The sequence below is a fragment of the Venturia canescens genome, chromosome 6 (assembly GCF_019457755.1).
Source record: "Venturia canescens isolate UGA chromosome 6, ASM1945775v1, whole genome shotgun sequence".
Taxonomy (NCBI): Eukaryota; Metazoa; Arthropoda; class Insecta; order Hymenoptera; family Ichneumonidae; genus Venturia; species Venturia canescens.
In genome coordinates this window covers 4,569,153-4,584,319 of record NC_057426.1, presented here as the reverse complement: position 1 = coordinate 4,584,319, position 15,167 = coordinate 4,569,153, and the positions used below count along the sequence as shown (strand labels likewise).

Here is a 15,167-nt window from a genome sequence, read left to right as displayed (position 1 = left end):
TAAATTAAAAGAGAAAAAAGAAACGGTGGAGAAAGAGATACACGGGGGAATAGAGATTCTCGACGGTGAAATCCACCACCCACATTGTTTCCGATAATATACACACACGTGCACGGTCTCAGTTTTTATATACACGGGGCTCTTCGTGTCACTCTTCCAATCAGAAAAAGTGTCCTTTCGATTACTACGAATTTTCGGCAAGTTTTTCAACGTGAGGAATAAGTGGAAGTGCGACTTAATGATTAAATGATTTTTCCGATAATTTTGATGCAATTTTCTCTCGATGCTCCGATGTGCGACCGAACTGCGATAAGCCCGGAAACCTAGCGCGAGTCTTACGAACTGACAAACGCCGATTTCCCCACCCGTTCTCAGGTCCCTCCAGCTAGAATCTTCGTGCAAACAAAGTTTTTTCGAAAAAGCAATGTTCCATCGTAGAAAGAAAATCGGCACGAGGAGGCGAGTTTTAGGGAAGGTCGAAACGACGTGGAACGCCCCATGGACAAGGGCTACAAACACACGTACAAAACTTCGATCTATAGATAGCTTTCCTAGGTACGAAAACGTATCTCGAGTGGGCGGACCACTTCCACCGAGTTGATCTCGCGAGCGCGCGTCGTCGGTAAGCCAAAACAGCATGTACATTCTATATAGTGTTGCGTTATAGTTGTGCAACTGTACTATAGTGTATTTGAAGTATAGTGATGCCAAGGTAGAATGAAAAATGAATAAATGCGTATCTTGTTTGCATTATACTTGTAGTGATCGTAGAGGATTTCAGAGTCGTATATATTCTATTGAATGCTGTATCTGAATCTTGACGTTTCTTGCTCCCTTTCGCCTGAGAAACACCGTTATCATAGGACAACTCTCGCTTAAAGGTGACACTTTTATGTATAGCTTATTATTTACGATAGATTCGATGTGTGCGCATAGCAAACTGGTCGATAAGGTACGAGTTTGAAAAGCAACAAAAATATGGGCCACTGAGCGATTATATACCTAAAATAAGAATCCTACAAAGAATCCATTCTCTTCGTCCCACGATCAAAGACCTCATTAATTCACCTCAACACGTGACTCACAGTCCGAACTCTCTTCCTCTTCCTTTTGCTTTGTATGTTTGTTTGTTTCGTTTTATCGATGGCACAGTCTCACCAGGCTCATTAGCATACCACCCCGAAAGCATATGCACTCGCACCCTTTTTTCATCTTTTAACACGCACACAACACACGTGTATTTATGTTCAAAAGTGTTTATGAGACTACCGACACGAGAATCGGCTCCCAATGTCGCAAATTTTCACTCTGCGACATTTATCAACGGTCCAACAGACTTCTAACGTGCTTGAGATACGAAAGCGTTTTAATCCTAATCCAAGATATGAATTCCTTGTTTATATACTGTTTGATTTTGGTCTTCCGCTGTTCCGCCGAAGGTCCTTGAATGTTCACGTGTAAATGACTTTGCTATGGTGAGAAAAAAGTATCATTTCGTTCTCCAGTTGGACGTTAAATTTGTCTAAGAAACCTGGCGAACGGAGGATATCGAGAGCGTCGTGCTCAGAAAAAGCGTTACAATTTATGGGAAGTACTTTTTTAGTGGTCGCTGCGGAGGGTCAGAAAAACGTGAATGCGCAGTTAAGAAGTGTGGAACAACTGAATCCCCTCTTTTCTCGTCGACCCTTTCCTCTCGTGCAGCGCGAGAGCACCGGTATTTGCAGGAGCGAGATACTTTAGACACTCGCCAGTCCACCATTCGCATTGCTTTCTCTCTCAATTATTCGTATACAGATGCAGATGGAAACTGGATGAATGAAAACTGAAAAGACTACTTGCAAAATGTTTCTTTCTGACTTTGAAGTTGTTAAATATTGAATAAAGCAAAAACCTGAAAAATCAGCAATTCCGTTTCACACTACTGGAGGAATTCCGATGACTTGGCTTCGCAAGAAAATCTTTCCCCGCCGCTCCTGCACGGGAAACGTTGAGAGAAAAAAATTTGCAGAACGACGCTTAGACGCCTGGGCGAGAATACGAGTTGCGAGAAATCGCGAGAGTTTAAAGTTTCGAAAATTACAGCGATTTAGTGAGCGATCTTCCGTTCGCATACTTCTGCGTGATATCCGATGTTCGCGCTCTCGAAGGCGTACACTATGATTATCTTCGAGCATTCGTTGAATTTTCGGTGCTGAGCCCAATTTTGGTGGGGCTGCGAAGTGGAAATTTACTTTTTTCCATCTCGCTGATTACGGCACTTGGGAAACAATATGTAGATAAATTAACGACAATGAGCGAGCTCGCAGTGCCACCAATTGCAATTTCAATGTGTCGATCTTCGCGTTCCGAAGCAGCCGCGTGTTTTAACCGCAGAGTGAAACGAGGATCGAATTCGTTCAACGAGTAACAAAGTTTCAAGAGTCCAATAGTAAAAATCATTTAATTTCCACAGTCTCGTTCGGTCTCGAGCGAAGGATGCATTGCGTTTTAATCTCACGAGTAAGAGAGCATGTCGCGAAATGACCGCAACGACATTACAGGTGAGGCGGGGGGGGGTTCGAGGGCACGAGGAGGCGGATTCGCGACGAGCGTTTCTTTGTGGCCCGCTTTCGACCACAGCGTAGTCTAAGAAGGAGGAATAAGAGACGAAGAAAAAAGAGGCAAAGAGAAGCAGAGTGGAAGAGTAGAGGCTTCAATTTTTATGCGGCACTTTAGGGCGCCATTAAAGGCCCTAAAGTAATACGAAATAACCGCATGCCAGTGGAGGCGCGCGCGGCGAGGCGGCGCCATTTATTTGAGCTCGTAAACATCGATGCCGGGTCCGAAATGTGCTGGCGGGTTGTGTGTCCTCGGTCCCTCTCTCGCTCTCGCTGCCTGCGGAGCATCCTTATTCGTTTCGGCCGCTGCGGGCTTTTCGAAATGTTTTTTTCTATAAACCTTTGCTCTCTACCTCTGTCTCTCCTTTTCGAGTAATTTTCTACTCTACGATAGTCGGGAGGAGCTGGAGTTTGGAGGCTCGCGCGTCCATGGGCTGCTCCGGCGTAGCGCGATGGCATCAGCGCTAAGGACGAAAATATAAATTTTCAAATAAAAAATGCCTGCTGTATCGTAAACGCGTGCGAAACTACCGCCGACGAAAATGACTGTGAGCCGAGCTCGAAAAGGCCACGGAGAATGAGAAAGAGCGAAAACATAACCGAGGCACAACCGTTTGGTGGGCCCGCTACCTTGGAATAAAAACAAACAAAAAATAAAGCGCCACGAGCTAAAGGCACATAAAACAGTGGGTCGCGCAGACGAACAATGGGATTTACCAGAGATTTCTCTCGCTGTAACGCACTCTCGGGCTTCGAACGACGATGACATTGATACTAGCAATAAAAGTCTTCGGGAGGGTTGAAATCCCATTGGCAGACGCGGTAGTTCGCCCAACTTTGCTGAAGACGCATTACGCACTACGCGCGTACGTTCGTCGACGAAAACGATTTATGCACCCACGCATCGCTCCTTTAATCTCGCTGCGAATTCACGCAGGGGACCGGCCGGCAAATAAGTGGAACACCGCAGCACCGAGACATGACCCCGACAACGATTAAAACATCATTTAGTCGCTTTAAAACCGCCGCAATATCGGCCACCTGTTACATATCCTGATCACTAACCTTCGACATCGTTGAAAAAAGTTAAGGAAATCTACACATTTGGGAAATTAAGGAAAATCACATTTGTAATTGACCAATTTTTTATTTCACGAATCATTGGTGCAGACTGAAAAATTAGGAATTGCAAATAAGGCAGGTAACAGAATTGAAGAATTACTGAAACTGTTGGAGAGTTTTTTCATATCATTGCGTTGGACTCCAACGTCGTTGCGAACTTCAGCGTCATATCAGAGTCTGCATCATTCAGACTCGCATAATCATTTTTCCGCTCCCATATTCAACGTCCCTGGGTAAAGGGCTCGAGTGCCTTGACCCGAAAGAGGAGTCAATACCGTGTGGCGTTCCCTACTGATTCAACATTTTCTACTGGAAAGTAACGCATCAAGGATGCGAGAATCTAAGTGATTGTTTGTACCTCCGATCTATCGATCTCCACAATGAAAGTTTTTATAACTTCTCACAAATATCGATGCTCGAGAGATAACGAGTGCAAATTGCACGTCCTCATCATCCCGAATGTTTTCGACTTAAAAAAGTGTTTTTAGGTTCTTTACAGGGGGAAGCGAGAGTTCGACCGGTCGGCTGGGAACGAAATGAAAAATTCGATCGAAAAATGTGAAAATGTGTGTGTTTCTCAGGAAAGTCCCCTCGCGTTGGCAGGTGTCGAATGACACGTCACGAGTGCAGCGAATGCAAATTTCTCCTCCCTTCCCTTGTCACGCGGATTTTTTCCGGATTGCAATTTTCGAGTGCGTCGAACGTAAATTCACACGAGAATCAAATGACGGAGAATACGGTCCGTTTCGAATCGAGCGGCAGAGTTTTGTTCGATAATCGATACTCGAACAAGAATGCCTCTGAGGTCGGCGAGCGTAGGGATCGTTTAAACTCGATTCTCGATTCTCGACTCTCCGAATATGCCTTTGTCTCTGCATATCCGTGTAGAAACATAAATACCGATGATGCTAACTCAGAAGGGTGCTAAGATGAAAGTTCAAGATGCTCGGGACGCCTTTTCGCTTCTCAAGAGTCATCTTGTGAGTTGTGCAAATGCATTTGCGCGTCTACATACGTACACAAGCGTGTACAGCTTACGATATATCCCATCAACGTTTACTTGACTCACGTGCACGTACGTACACCATAAACTGGTCTTTTAGCGAAGGCGATCGCTCGGACAACTCGTGATCTCGAGATGCAAGAACCGAAGGCATACACGCGAACTCTCGCTCGCGCCTCTCGTGCCCTCCAGCAGAGTTTCAACTCTTCCTTCCACTTTGGATCCGTGCATCGCTCTTTCTCCCTTGCTTTTCATCCTTCACTTTGGTGTTTTTTTGTTCCTTTTCCTTCGGATCTAGCACGATACCTTACCGTCAGGCACTCGCTGCATATACGCCAAAGGATCGCACGTTAAAATACAGTCCTGCGGGGCTTCATGCAGCAATGAAAATTCACATCGATGCTAGGCTGTACTTTGTCTCGAATCTTCGTCTCCTCTCTCGCCTGTATTTACAGACTCTACCGCTTCACCGCTAATTGCCCGATAAATACGCGGAAGTACCGGCGTACCAGACTCCATTTTACAACGTCGAAAGATGGCCTCGGAGCGCTCACAATCGATTCGAAGCACTCCATATACATGCCAGGAATAAAGTCGAAAAATAAATTTTTATCTTCACACTGGAAGGAGGAACATTCTTGCAAAATCTCGACGATAAAGCAAAGGAAAATTTCTATTTTTATTAATATTGAGTCTAATTTAGTCTTCGTATTAAAGAAACAAAATTTTTTTCATCGATTGACTCGTAATTTTGAACTTTGGCCACAAATTCCCAACGTTTTATCGGAAAACACAGTCGATTGTTTCGTATCGAGGGAATTTGTTTCATCGAGTTTCCATGGGACCGAAAAATGTCCAAGCGCAACGCAACCAATTCGCAGTTTGAGTTTCAGTTCTTCGTTTGTATGCGGGGGGGTTAAAAATAAGCGTAATTTACCATCCTGAGCACGATTAGTCTCGCCCAATGACTTTGGCGTGTCTAATTTTGATATATTTTTTCAAATCTCATAATGAGTTTGGCTCTGGATTCTTCGTAGATGAAAAATCGGATGGAAGTTTAAAAATCTTTGGGTTTTTGGGTCTTTGGATCATGAGAACGCGATCTGAGATTAAAGAAGATGAAAAAAGATAAATGAGAAAGAAAGGATTTCACCCACTCACTCATCCACCCTCGTCATACACCCACGAGAAGATGCATCTAGTCTGGCCGAAGTATTCGAAATGGACCGGTTGGGCTTCTCGTATACGAGTTCATCCACGCCCACCATCGATCAAAAAGCATCGTCCCTCTCCCTTCCTCGCTTTTTTATTCTTCCTTTGAGCGTCATGTGCACGTGACGATTGACCGCGGGAGTGAAAAACTCCCTCGCTTTTACTCAGGAATCACAACGGAGGGGAACCCCCTCTGTGAAAAGTTAATCGATCCTCGAACGTCAGATATTTTCTTCTCACATTCCAAAAGAATTCGAGGCATTCCCGCGAGGCCGTTGAACAACCCCTGAAAATCTAATGCCAAGCATATTCGTTCATAGCAAATATTTCCTCCCAGAAAACCAACTTTTCCCGACAGCGCAAAGTGCACCGAACACATTTTTCGTGCGTGAAAATCTAGAAATGAATTCGCTCCTCCTGCAGTTTTACTCAGGAAACATTGGCATTGAATTGCTCCCGTTCTCTCGATCGTACTCTAAAAAAACAAGCTTATCAATCGCCACAGCGCGATAAACGGACGATTTTTCCGCGACTAAGAGCGCGTGTGTTCACATGACACAGTTAACGTAAAAATTGAGTCACCGCGGCGCGCATTCGTCGATGTGTCCTCTGCATTCTGAGCTCTCGTTCGAGTCGCGATATTTATCTCGAAGTCGATCCGATCGAGTGTTTTTTCTCCGGTGCACCATAACTGGTGCACACTGTGGAATATTTTTCTCCAAGAGGGCAGGCCAAATGCTGACGTTAAATTCAGGGATGCTGCAGAACATCCGCGGCATCTCCGGCCCATAAGGATGGTACACGAAAACTCAAAGGAGATGGCGTATAAATAAGTAGCTGGGAATCTGTATCTTCGCGTATTCTGCGAACGCAGGAGAGAGAGAGAGAGAGAGAGAGAGAGAGAGAGTGCGCGTGCGTAACCCGCGGGAACTTCACAAGTACATAAATATATCGCTCTGCAGCATTTATTGTATATCGAATGCTCATATTTCATGGCGGATAAAAAAAGCGAGCGCGCGGTCTCCGGGCGCGGATAAGTTCAACGTCTCAATCCGTCTCCGGAGCCTTCTCTCTCGTCAATATTCTAACCGGTCAATTAAGGCATGTCTCCCAGATATTTTTCATCTTCCTCTCTCTCTCTCTCGCTTGTCTTTTTTATGTCACGAGGCCACGTGTACTACAGATATTGCGTTGTACCTGCGCGTACAATGTTCATTCGGATTCGATGCGAAAGGCCTGGTCTTTGGAGCGCGGCATCTCTCCGAGCCGGCGAGCGAGGAGCGTATTATGCGACACGGACCCCGCGACGGCCCACGATGTTTATAAATCCCTCGCTTACGTCGAATCGAATAGCCAATTCGTTTGCGGCTGTGAACAATCTTTGGTGCCTGCGTACGCTTGCACTTTCGATCTGCACGCTTATCCTGCTAAAGATATTCGACGAATATTCTAATCCACTCGGAGGCAATTCGATTTAAATGACGTTTTTCATTTTATTGTGATAAATCCGGAATGCGTGTTCGAACGCATTCGAAAATCTATAAACTGCACGATGAAAGTTATTCCGATATCAATATCTCGGGGATTTGTTAACCAGGGAGCCGGGAAAAAGATTTTCTCTCGACGTTTTCGAGCCTCTGTGACTCGAACATTACGCCTGAACCCGTGTCAATAAATTTTCAGCAAATATCCAATTTATGATCGACCCTCAGATTCGGAATACGCCGTGTTGACACGCCGCGTTATGTAACCGAGTAAATGGGCAAAGAGAGTCATAAAATGCTGGAAACGGCGGTATTCAACTGGAAAAAATCTCTACACATAAACCGAGTATAAAAACACGAGTCAAGCATTTTGTTGAAAATTTAAGCACGAGGTACGACTGGAATGAGCGTCTAACGCGCGAGAAATCTACGATCATTGTTTGAAGAGGCTGAGACTCTTTTTACTTCCCGTAGAAATTTCGTGGGAATGAAATGCCATGGGAAAACGCTGTAAAAATAAATGGGCGAAGGCGAGAAAGCGATGGTCAATGTTCACCGTGATTGTATACTTATTCGGGAGCATCAAAAAAAGTCGCGATCTCTCACTAGTTCAGTGTTTAACTACGCTTTTTGTTCGACAGCCATCGGTCGATGTTCCGTTAGCTTTTTCCATCTTTTTTGTTCCCCAAGTGCATGTGATCGAAACTTGGGTGGTTATCGAGTTCTTGGTCTGTCAGTAAGTTTGTACGCTTCTGAAACGATGCCCAGTATCTTTGGGTTTTTTTTTCAATCCTGAGACTCGTTTCTAGACATTCGAGATTCCACGAATCGATGGTAAGAACATGTTTATTGTGTACGGATATACTAACGCGTTTGCGTACACATCGATGTGTGCAACGAACAAAAAACACGGGGATTAATTTTGGTCCGGTTTCTTCGGTCGCGAAATGATATTCCCGACGTTCCCTCATTGTCCGAGAGACAATCCCCTTCGTCTTATGATTACAAAAAAACCAAACGATCAGGCGTATTATGATAATTTATGAAATATTATATTTTCATGAATCTATTGATAAGTTTGGCTAAAGAAATGGAATATTCGTCATGCCCTTCGCGAATGAGAATATCGAGGAACGGAACTTGATAAAAACAATACGGACTCGCATTATAATACGAATAACATTGTTAAAAAGTCAACTGCGAAAGTATTTTTCCTTTTTTTATTGCACGAGAAAAATCCTTCGAAAATATCAACATTTCTCCTGGGAAGATTCAAAATTACGGGCGTTTCGTAAACACAAAATATTTAACGAAATACGCCATTTATCCCAGTTATTTTCAATCTTAAATAAACAACTTCGGCTTCCCATGAGAGAAGCGAAATGAAAATATTGTTTTTACCGAAAGGTCGAGAGCTGAGGAACTTCTACTTTTTCTGATAGTGCTTAACGTCCGACAGACGCGTGTCAGCTGTTACCTTGTACGAGGCAACCTCTCCGTTGTCAATGTGTTCGGAGTCCCTTCATAGCCCGACGGCTAGGAAGTAAAAAATACCTGTTTTGTAACAACCTCGAAGATTCTTATTTTTTATTTATGACTATTGTTCTACGAGCGTCCACAGACTTTTTCTTGGTCCATCGTACTGGCTTTCCTGGTTTTTTATTTTCAATTTCGTTGTCTACGCTCAAAAGGGTCAGAGCGAGCCGTGTTCTGGACACTCAGTAGCTGGATAGAAAGTTTTTTTTCGACGTGAGGATATTCGGCAGCGACTGGTGCGACATTGAAAGGTTATCCTGGCATTTCGTCCTAGATCTTTCGTCAGGGACCAAGTACCGTTGCCTTCGAGATTAGATCGACTAACGCTCCGAGGCATCTGCTACGCGGTTACTCCGTTTCAGAACGCACTTCGTAATTTTCTAATGGACAGGAAAAAATCGAGGTTTCGATGACGAGAAGTGCGTCCGATATTGTTGGGACTTGATACCGTTGAAAACTCCATTGCATCGTCAACGAGTGATCGAGAAAATTCTAAATCCACATTAAAATCAGGCAAACTATGGTACCGACTGCTAATAAGAATCAGACCCTCAAGAGCTCAGGCATGGGAAAGACTTTTCGAAAAACCCGCGCTCGAATAACTCGCTCGCGGTTCAAGTTCGCGTCACCGGACGGACGCCCCTCTAATTGAAGCACTGTGCAACTCGAATAATCGGTAAGTCAGCTTTGTGTCGTTCCGAAAATAGTTTTATTCGGTAGTTCGAAGAAGTGCTATTTCAACGGCTGCAAAGAGCAAAAATAACCGGACTACAGGATTCCTAATTAGTGTCTACCTGATTAGCAGAACTCGCTCTCGCGTTTGGTATATCTGTATATCGCCCACATCAAGTCGCGGAGAGGATCATGACGCCGAGACTCGAATCCGAACACAGAAGGCGCACGCACACGCTTACTGAGTTCTAGAAAAAATGGGTGGACGCGAGTGTGCTCTTCTACGAGTGAAAAGTACGCATTGCACCAGCGCTTTCTAGTCACGAAAGGTATTGAGGAAAGAAAAAAATGTTTTGCTCTCGGCGAAACGAGAAGACTTTGTCAAGAGAGAGAGAGAGAGAGGGGGAGAGAGCAAACGAAAAAAGCCTCTCGAGAAATGTCTCACTTCCTCTTACGCCGAGATCGACTAGTTGTGAAACAGAGAAACGGGACTTTCCAGGCACTGTGCGCGTACACCGAAGAGCTCTCTCTGCTATACCTGGACAAGAGAATGGAGCGTGACTTGTGCACCCGCGCGCTCGGAAAAAGGACTCCTCCTCGTCCCACTAGACAAACATCGCGCCCACGCGTCAGCCTCGGAGGCTCGCTACGACTCTCGAGCAAATGGAGTCTCGAGATTTTCGTTTTGGCTCCTGTATAGCGCGTGGAAAAGTCAGACCACGCTATTCAAAGGTGGCAATGGAATTGCGTTTTTTTTTACCAAGCCTTGTTAGTTTTTTTCAGAAGAGGAAAAAATTGTGAATGCGAGTATTTGCCGAGGGACTTGTTCAAAGAGGGTCGTTTTCACGTCACATAAATTCTTCAATAAATACACATTTGACGAGTGTAAAATAAAGTTCCAAATAGTATTACTGCGTATTCGTTTTTGCCTGGACTTGATCAGTAGGGAAAATGTACTCACGAATACTCGAAACTTACTTTTTCCTTTGACGAATTCTGAATTGAGGTCTCCTGCAGAGGCATCGTGGCTACCGAGTATCACTAAAAGTGCAACTGTAATACCGAATATTGTAGTTGTTGACAGCGCTCGTGGCTCGTGTCGGAGGTTGACCATGATGAGCTCGCATGCCCTTCACGAATTCGTTGGCCCAGCCGATGAGACCACGAGATCGTTAATCCTTTCAAACTTTTCTTCTGTCCTCCCGTTCCGTAAGCCCTGCGACAGCGACGTTAAATCCCTCCGCGTTTCAAGGCTGAGGAGAAGTTTGAAGCTTTGAGTCGATTCTTGAGACGACGGCGATGCCATCGCGGCACCTTCACCAAACTTCTTCGGGCATTTCCGCTCGACAGTCGTCGCTGCGAATTCTGAAAGTCAAAAAATGACAAGAAGCGTTTGTTAGCTGCTGGTACCGACACTATTTTTCGTTCTATGATTCGAGTACACATCGAAAAATTCTTTTGGAAGGAAACGGGCTAAAAATAAAGTGCGTGGAATGTTCGATATTTCGGATTCGTAAGAATTCGAGTGAAGAAAAATCGTATTATAGGATCGTCCCTGCGACGATACGAAGAAATCCTGTTGGATTCGGGAAGCATGTTTTCGAGTGGCGACATATAAAAAGCGCCTCGATAGCCCATTTACGAATACAATTGTTTTTTGGCTCGACACGAATCCCTTGCGTGAAATTCTCTTTCTCGCGGAGCAGAGCCGCAAAAGAGAACGAGGCAAAAGACGCAGGGCCGGCGAGAGTTCTAGCGGAGTCCTGAAGACAATGCTGAGAGAAGCAGGTGTCTGCAACTAAACGTGCTTTCATGGCGAATCCAAAAAGACATAGAATAAGCGAGCAACTCCTCTGGACTGTCAGACTCCTCTCGCATTTTCCTCCTCCTCGTGCTCCCTTCCCCTTGAGGCAGTCGCGGGATACCCTTTGTTCTTTCGCACTCTCCGCGCATGTATCATTGGTGTGTATAATACGTTGGTTCGCTGCCTTATTCGGAATGAGGATCGATGAACGAGCTTTGAACAAATGGCGGTGAGGAAGGATTCGCGCAAGCAACGCCTCTGCAGATTGATTGTCGGACCCCTCATTAAGTCTAAGAAAACTCGATTTATTGACTTTCACAACAAGTAGGGTGAAAAAAAACGTTTTTTTTTTCTCAAACTATTTTTCATGCTCTCTGCAAATCCATTACTCGAAACGTCATTTACTTGAAAAACTTTTCACAATCGACTGTCGAATTTTTTCCATCGTTCAAATGTGCCAGATCGTTTTTCTTTGAGCAATATTTGTGCAATATATTGAGATCGAAACGGGGGAAGGGGCGCAGTGGAAATAGAGTCGCAGCGGGGAAACTCGAGTAGGAACCGGTTGTCGACACATTCCGTGGCCTGTCTCAACGTAATTTCAAGCAAATTTAAAAGGGCACTGGCGCCATTGGCGAAGCGGTTAATTACGACTGGTTCCTTATCCCTGGCGAATACCTCACCATTTTGACAAGTCGAGAGGTAGAACGAGACTCGCGAAGAGGGAGAGAAGTGGAAGAGGCAGGGACCCGAGCCGCGAGCATCTGGCGATCAACGAGATCCATGTTTTACCGATATTAACAACGCCTAGGTAGCTTTCGACAAAGAAAGAAGTAACAAGTCCTTCCTGCGTGACAAGAAAGTCGGAATGTCTGGAAGGCGCTCGTTCGGTATACAAGCTCCGCTCTCAGAATTTTCTGACCAGAAAACAAGAGCCTGAGAGTTACCGTGTGACGCTAGAGCACGCATGTGTCCGTGTATTTTTCGACCCCGCGTGAATGCCCCGCGATGCCGGAGCACAGTTCGGCCCGAAATAAAAAACAATGATGAAAAAGTTTATACCCGAGTATGTACAGATATAGGAAAGCGAGGGGGGGAGAGCATATACGACGACATCGCTTGTATTTATCGACACGAGTGCGCGGAGAAGGAACCGAGCGAGGACCGCGAACGATAGCGAAAAACAAAAGAGAGGAAAACGAGCGCGTCTTCTGTCCTCTCGTTTCTCCAGCCCCCTTTATATCCTCTTTCTCCGCGGCGGCTATATCTGTCACCCCTTTCTCCTTCTCATCGGGAGAGAGTCCTTCGTCCTCTCACTCTCTCTTCGCAAGGATCCGCAGCACGGCGAGAGACCCGGTGCGGCATCCTTTTGAGCCTGCGCAGATTCTCTGCGGCGGAGCCGAAAAAAGGAGAATATAAGCGAGGGACACGCCATGTGCCTCCGTGTTAACTGCACTCTGCTTATGCATTCATATCCTTGTTCGCCGACAAGCCTGCTGATTGTTTCCACAAAACGCGACAACCCCAGAAACTCGTGTCGTCTGGTTTTTCGACGATGATACAAGCCCTGAGTATTTTCGTTTCGCGATCTCTCGAAATCTTTTAACCCCCCGTTTCTCTCTTTCTCGCAAAGTGTCGCTCGTAATCGTTTGACATCGATGCGAGAATGAAAAAACCTTCTCGACTTATTACTCCACAGCTCTTCGACATCACGTTCCACCTGCAGGCTCCCCGGGTACAAAAACAATTCATTTTGGATTCCGCGCGAGGGATTACTCCCGCGAAATCGGTGTACTTTAGTTTTTTCTCTGAAAGAATATATCGCCCAGCGTACGCTTTCGTCGAAATTTATTCGAAAAACCATTTCTCCAAGTGCGGTTTTTATTGCGAAACAAAAGTTGGATAAAACCCCTCGCTAGATGTTTCGTCCCGCGATTGGGAGTGGTGCGGAGATATACAGTCGGTCTTGGATTATCGGGTCACTCTCACTCGCGATAAATGAAGGTACGATGGGTGCAAGAACAGGGAGCAAGAAGTGCATGAAGAAGACACGATGACGAGGAAAACGGGGAGACGAGACACTAATAAAGTCGGGGCCGCGCGGTTTTAACGGTAAGCCCGGACGTGATCGTCGTTCGCGATGTCGTTTCTCCTCATCCGGATCTCGCGCATGCAGGGAGTGCGCGAGCTACGCTACACGGACTGTTAAGGAAGTGTGTGTACATTGTTGTCCCATACCGCGAGCGGGTGAGGTTTCGCCTCGAAATCTCGCTCGCCCTCTGCCACTCCTGGACATCCTTTCCCCATTTTTCTTCTTCCCATTCTGTTCCGTTGCGAGAAAGCTTTGATTTAGAAGACGAGTGAGAAGCATCGCGCTGTTGCGCCGTTCCCTCGGAATGGCGAGCCAACAAAAGCGCTTTCCGTTTAGCCGTCGCATCATTCGAAGAAGAAAAGGCAGAAAGGGGCTGCCCGAGTGTCCGCTCGAATATTCGATCTTTACGAGTATTTGCATCATTGCAGATCTCTCGACGGAGGTACCGGCGCCCAGTTAACACAGAAAGTTCGCGGACCGCGCGAGTCGAACAATCTCGAAGATCTGGAGCTTCTGCTCGCCGAGAGCATCGAATCTGGCCCAGAAAGTCTGAGAAAGCCAATCCTTCGGAGCGCAAAACACGGATTCTTCGCGAGAGAGGCGAGGAGTCGTTGAATAAAAAAAGAAAAAAAAACGACGAGGAGATTGAGCGGGATGATCGTGGCACGAGCTACAACGAGAGAGGTGAATTGCCGCTTTGTTGTGCTGCTGATCGATGCGAATAGATCGCTGTAGGATATACCAGCAGCCATTGGGGGCCTCGTATATATACTCCGCTATATAACGAGATGAAGAAAAAAAAAAAAAAAAAAAAACAAGGAAGATCGCGAGAGCAGTATGTTCCCGGATTGCCCTCGAGCCAGGTAACTCTCTTCTCTCATTGGCGTCGAAGTGCTCTCGCGGAGCGAGAGATACGAGGCTCGCGATTCTCTCTCTTTCGCGCGGATCACGTACTCGGAGCTTCACTAATAACGTTCGTGATTCCATGACGCCTTTGTAACGTCCCAGGACCGTCTACCGCTATAGCTTATCTCCTTCTTCTGCTCCTTCTTCGAGCACTACTGCGCGTTCATTTTATCTCTTTTTCCTTCTGCTCCTTCTTCTTCTTCTTCTTCTTCTTCTTCTTCTTCGTCTTCGTAATCTGTGCATACTATAGCCAGCACGAAGAATATATACAAGCACAGGGTTTGCACATGGTTACTTGAGGATCGCGAATTACGATCGGAACGTTCCTCGTTCCAACGGCACAACCAGCGGGGCTGAAAGTCCTGAGATCACGCGGAGACTCGGGCCCCTCTTTCTGCAATATATAACCGAGTACTCTCTCGCCGCGCTTCTCGCGGATCCTCGTAAAATCCTCTCCTTCTACCTCGCTGCCTCTTGTGTTCCACGCTGGAATTCCAGCGCGCGAAATAACTCTCCTTTGCTCACGTTAACTCACGAGTCTGCGGCGCGCGAGAGCGCGAGGTCGTGGATAAGCTCGACTCGGCGAGGCCCCGTACAACGCCACCAAACCCCATCGCTTTCGTGACCGGCAGCAGCTCGGCATATTCGTGATTCGGAGAAAACGGGCTCGGAACTCGAGCAATCTTCGCTTCAGGATGTAACGATTTGAGTTTTAGAGTCGACTATAAATTCACCTCAA

The 15,167-nt window shown here is 45.9% G+C and overlaps 1 protein-coding gene across 3 annotated transcripts in view; it reads right to left on the bottom strand.

Annotated features, from left to right (window-relative positions):
• Egfr (epidermal growth factor receptor) overlaps positions 1 to 15,167 on the bottom strand; it is a 95,563-nt gene that overhangs the window by 9,979 nt on the left and 70,417 nt on the right. For 2 of the 3 annotated variants that reach the window (XM_043422277.1, XM_043422276.1), the window contains exon 2: positions 10,605 to 10,991. The exons of the other annotated variant lie outside the window; for it this stretch is intronic. In XM_043422277.1, the coding sequence (XP_043278212.1) occupies positions 10,605 to 10,740 (136 nt within the window). In that variant the 5' untranslated portion in view covers positions 10,741 to 10,991. The remainder of the gene's footprint in view (positions 1 to 10,604; positions 10,992 to 15,167) is intronic. 3 annotated transcript variants of the gene reach the window in all.